This window comes from Henckelia pumila, chromosome 2 (assembly GCF_033568475.1).
Source record: "Henckelia pumila isolate YLH828 chromosome 2, ASM3356847v2, whole genome shotgun sequence".
Lineage (NCBI taxonomy): Eukaryota > Viridiplantae > Streptophyta > Magnoliopsida > Lamiales > Gesneriaceae > Henckelia > Henckelia pumila.
In genome coordinates, this window is record NC_133121.1 from 147,943,803 (window position 1) to 147,948,772 (window position 4,970).

General features: G+C 36.4%; 2 protein-coding genes across 2 annotated transcripts; both read left to right on the forward strand.

The window, feature by feature from the left end:
• The first annotated feature begins 1,151 nt into the window (after positions 1-1,151).
• Positions 1,152-2,094, forward strand: LOC140881935 (universal stress protein PHOS34). The gene is made up of 4 exons (XM_073287616.1): positions 1,152-1,470; positions 1,552-1,646; positions 1,716-1,837; positions 1,900-2,094. Exons 1-4 carry the CDS (start codon positions 1,308-1,310, stop codon positions 1,985-1,987), a joined length of 468 nt encoding a protein of 155 aa, XP_073143717.1. The 5' UTR covers positions 1,152-1,307; the 3' UTR covers positions 1,988-2,094.
• A 153-nt stretch (positions 2,095-2,247) lies between these two features.
• LOC140881936 (mitochondrial zinc maintenance protein 1, mitochondrial) lies at positions 2,248-4,708 on the forward strand. The gene is made up of 2 exons (XM_073287617.1): positions 2,248-3,179; positions 4,254-4,708. The coding sequence occupies exons 1-2, from the start codon at positions 2,942-2,944 to the stop codon at positions 4,328-4,330; spliced, it is 315 nt and encodes a 104-aa protein (XP_073143718.1). The 5' UTR covers positions 2,248-2,941; the 3' UTR covers positions 4,331-4,708.
• Positions 4,709-4,970: the final 262 nt, after the last annotated feature.

Sequence of the window (4,970 nt, forward strand, 5' to 3'; positions counted from 1 at the left end):
AGAACGTGTGCCAGTGGCTTACTTCATTGTCCATCCATCAATTGTCTAAAAATTTTTAGACCTGAGTTCCCTTTTGTCCTAATAAGCCAGACCCATTTTCTAACCTTGAACTTTCACCTGCAATTTTTTTTTCTAGCCTACAAGTGGGCTTTTGTATTTTTTCCCCCATCTGGATGCCAATTTTATTTATCGATGAATCTCATATCAAAATTTCAATTAGAGTGAGTATTTTATGAGACTATATTACGTATTTTTATGTGTGAGATATTTCAATTATGTAAATATTTACAATAAAAATAATATTTTTTTATGGATTATTCAAAATAAAATATATGTCTCATAAAATTGATACGACTATATTATACGAGTTTTTATGATATGTCTCATAAAATTGATGGGTGACCATATAATAAGAGTGTTTATGTTTAATAATAAATAGTTATCGAAGCACACACGTTGCGTTTGTAATATAATCGTAAATTTGAAGCGACCACAAATATATAGATTGAGAGAAAGATATTCACAAACTTACACGTTTAGTATATGAGCATGGTGGGAATTTTGGAAAGAGAAACCATGAGTCGAATAGAAGGAGAAAAAACGTGGAACAATTTTGTTGAGACGTGGAGTAGAAGAGATGAATAAAATATTAAAGAAAATAGAAAATTAATTATGAAGAAAAATGGTAAAATCGAAAGAAAAGATACTGTTGTCACACCATCAGTTTTTATAATCCTCTCAACTATTATTATAAAATAGTAGAGAAGTAGAGATAATAATACTTTCTCTGTCTCAATTATATAATTATTTTTTTTTGTTTGTCCCAAATATATAGTCATATATCATATTTAGTAATATTTTTTTTACACTCTTTTATTAATATACTCCTATTAACTATACCTTGAAAATTGTGCAATCATTTTTTAATATATTAAATAAGAATAAAATAAAAAGTTTGTATAAAATTTATTTTTTCGATGATTTTTTTTAATATGTGTGAAAAAAATAAGACTATATAATTTGAATCGTGGAAGTATATAAATTTTAAAAAAAACGTGTGGAAATTTGGAAGGGGTGGTGGGTCCAATCATAAAGAGCCCAATTACTTGACGATTTTCCAGCTATTACGTATCATTCAGGAGAAAGAAAAAAACAAGCACCTAAAATTCAACACCACGTTCCACTTCCGCAGACGGTTTCTTCATTTCAAAGAACCGTCCGCAGTAGTAGTTTCCATTTTCATCTGTATAAAAAACAACCACTACCAAATCATTTTTTTTTTATAAATTCCAAATAAACTTCAAGCCATGGAGAAATCGGTGATGGTGGTCGGAATTGATGAAAGTGAGCACAGCTTCTACGCCTTGGACTGGACTTTGCACCACTTCTTCTCTCAAAACTCCCCTTTCAAGCTCGTCATTGTGCACGCCAAGCCTTCCGCCGCCATGGCTGTCGGAATCATCGGCCCAGGTATATATATATATTCATTCACCCTAGCTTAAACTATATATTCACATTTTTTGTTTCATTAATGACTGTATTTTGTACTAGGTACTGCTGAGGTTGTGCCTTATGTGGAAGCGGATTTGAAGAAAATCGCGGGCAGGGTTCTGGAGAAGGCCAAGGAAATCTGTAGCGCTAAACAGGTGCGTATCCAATCTGCTAACTGGTAGCTAAGGATTGTAATTAATGGTGAAGTACTTTGTTTATGGCAGGTAAAAGATGTGATATTGGAGGTGGTGGAGGGCGATCCGAGGAACGTTCTTTGCGAGACCGTGGAAAAGCACCACGCATCTGTGTTGGTGGTGGGAAGTCATGGTTATGGAGCCATAAAGAGGTAATCTCTGATTCTGAAGCATTGGTGTGTTTGTTTGTGTTTGATGGGGGTGTTTCTTGCAGGGCTGTTCTGGGAAGTGTGAGTGATTATTGTGCACACCATGCTCACTGCTCTGTCATGATCGTCAAGAGGCCCAAGCCCACCAAGTGATCGATCATATGTTGCATCACCCAAACTATTGCGTTGCTTAGTGTGTTTGTTTGTTTGTTAAACAGACCTGCTTTATTTATCTGTAATTAACTCCATCTTTATCTTTACTTTATAGTGTTCTTTGCATCTCAGCAGCAATAAGCAAATATCGGACTCGGTTTAATTCACCTTTTCAATTGATCCTAAATGGATGATCACCATCTCTGGCTTCCTTACCCTTCTCAGAGGCTGCTCCTCCTTATCTATTTTGTTTCTACATTGGAACAAACAATCAGTAAGAAAATGAGAGGAGAAGGGGGCCAATAACTGCATTTCACGGGAATAAGGCCTTTCCATCAGCCATTATAGTCCAACTCACAAGCATCATATGATATGAATATGAATATGAATGAATTGTGTTCCTTCTCTTAATTAGAACTGATAGAAAGGTTGAAAAAGCAACGGTCGGTTTTGCACGTAAGCAACCTAAGAGGCAAGACCTACCAGAATATTATATTATTTTAGGAAAGGAAATGCAGAAACAAGGTTAATAGCCTAAGATTAGCAATATAATATTGATCAAATATTTTTTAAAACAGTTTAACTCTCTCACATCACTTATTTTTCAAAAACGAAGTTTGACCAATGTCATTTCCCAAATATCTTCCTCAAATATTTTTCGAGTGGAATTTTGGCTCATACGTAAGAGCCTAGAAATATAGGAACATGAAAACAAATCACACCCACCACGCCATTACACCTCTCCCACAAAGACAAAGTCAAACAAAAAATGGATAAGAAACGTAATCAGATTTGAGTTCGAACTTGGAAGTAAATATATATGATCAATCGAGTTGTGTTGCTTCTTTGGGCCGGTCAAAGCCCAATGATCACAAATTAAGCCCTGGTTCCCCACGGGAAACAAACGGCGTCGTTTTTCCTTGTACTTTGTCTTCCTTCGTGGTCAAGGGAGTCATGGGGAGCGAAGCATTGAGCGCCTACAGGGCGGTGCTGAGAGCCACCCGTCGGACGTTTGCCGGAGATACGCTAATGCTGCGAGAGTCCGCCTCCGAGGTTCGGAAGAAATTCGAGGAGAACCGTCACGTTACCTCCGCGGCTGACCTCCAACGCCTCCTCGAGGAGGCACGTGAGGCCTCACATTTCATTTCCAACATGATAGTTCAGGCCAAGCTCAATGATCGCGGCGGCTACGGTATGAAAATGATACTTATTTTTCTGATTAGATTATGATGTTCATTCTGTTCTTCTTTCTGTGTTACCATCTGTAATTGCGAATGTGTGATATGCATTCCATGTGTTTGTTGCATCCCCTTGGATTTGATCGGACAAGTGCGTCGAATCTAAGCCCAGCGAGATTAAAAAAAAAAACAAAAAAAAAGGAAACTTCTTGGAAAAACCTAAGATTGCTCTCATCAGATTGCCAGTCTTTATATTCATTGCTTTTCTTGATTGAAGATTTTTACATTGTCCATGACTTTGATGGGCAGATTGTGCAGTGAACATGTGTGCATCTAACATAAAAATGAATTATTTGAAGGAATAAACTCCCAATATATTGTGCAGTAGCAGTACTAAACGAACTCTTTCACGCACTTTCGGTTTAGCACATCATTCAAGTTTAGGTTGTTTTTGGACGGAAGAATTTGGAATTGTGGGAGGATTTTCAAATCAAGTGATTATGTTGTGGAGTGGATTTGATACTAAAAAAAAACACTTAATTGAACAACACAATGGATTTTAAATCCTTTATTTTAGTTCTAAGCCAAATGGATGCAATGGATTTGATAAGTTGATTTGAAATCAAATTCATTCAAATCCTTCCAACCCAAACGCAATCTTAGGCTTTTTTTTAACTACTTTTGAAGTGTAAGTTTATTGTGCTTTCTATTAATAGGTGATTGTCTGCTACATATGAATGTAGTATAGGATATGCTGAATGATTTTGTTAAACTTGTAATCTATGCTGTGTGAACCAATATTCATGGATTCATTAATGTTTTTTTATGGCAAAGTTTGATGCTAGTAATTATCGATATTGCTTAGTAGTCAACTCAAACAAACTCTGAAGACCATTCCATGAATTCAGGTTATTCTCTAATACCTTTTATAGGACAGGTTAACGCTTTCGGCACTACCCTACTACCCTGCTTATCTAAGTGAATTATGTTTCTTGATGTACATTCTTGATATGTTGATATTTTTCGAGCTTTCCGAGTTGCAACAGTGTTTACCCTTGATAATTTTACTCAACCTGTTGCTGCTGTAGAAGTGAAGCCTGAAAAAGATCACGCTGGAGCTACCCTGGAGGTTCCTTCTGAAGAGATTCTTAAGAAATGTGTATGAAGAGTAAAGAATCAGGGATGAAACAAGGTGGACACTTGTATTCTAGACATGTCATGGATCATTTGCAGTCTCAAGCAGGAAAGTTTTACCCGGGCCCTTCTCCTCTTTCCGAGTGTTCTTTTTCGTTTTTCCCTGAATCATACTGCCTATTGTTTAACGTTGGAAGTCTCTAAATTGCACTGTAAATTAGTCCCGAGTCTTGGCTGGAAACAGCTTCAGCTTGTGCTCATGGTGACTATCGAGGACAATGATTTGGAAAATAAAAGATGATTCAGACAGAAAATGGGACTAAAGCTAACACATTGATGTTTTGTATTGGAAATTTCAATTTCAATTGCTATATACATTCCAAAATTTACTATTTTCTTGTGGCGTTTATTTCCCTCTCCAAAATCTACTTATTTTCAGTGTTTACCTCTAGCTTCCCGACCAAATTTTATGGGGTTTCCCCAAATTTTCCCAACTCATTATGAGCTAATTGAATGAAGAAGATAATGTTCATATTAGCAAAGATGTTCAAGATGAAAACATGGACCAATAGAATTAGTTCGCTCATAAGTATTCATGACTCATATTGTTAAAATTGTGTCTTTTTTGGGTGGCATACCGTACAGTTGTACCATGTGTAGGGGTGGGTGGC

Excerpts from the sequence above, each read along its gene's own strand:
- LOC140881936 (XM_073287617.1), top strand. The coding sequence starts at position 2,942 with ATGGGGAGCGAAGCATTGAGCGCCTACAGGGCGGTGCTGAGAGCCACC. Across the intron at positions 3,180-4,253 it reads CAATGATCGCGGCGGCTACG|AAGTGAAGCCTGAAAAAGAT; the intron begins GTATGAAAATGA and ends TTGCTGCTGTAG.
- LOC140881935 (XM_073287616.1), top strand. The coding sequence starts at position 1,308 with ATGGAGAAATCGGTGATGGTGGTCGGAATTGATGAAAGTGAGCACAGC. Across the intron at positions 1,647-1,715 it reads AAATCTGTAGCGCTAAACAG|GTAAAAGATGTGATATTGGA; the intron begins GTGCGTATCCAA and ends TGTTTATGGCAG. Across the intron at positions 1,838-1,899 it reads GGTTATGGAGCCATAAAGAG|GGCTGTTCTGGGAAGTGTGA; the intron begins GTAATCTCTGAT and ends TGTTTCTTGCAG.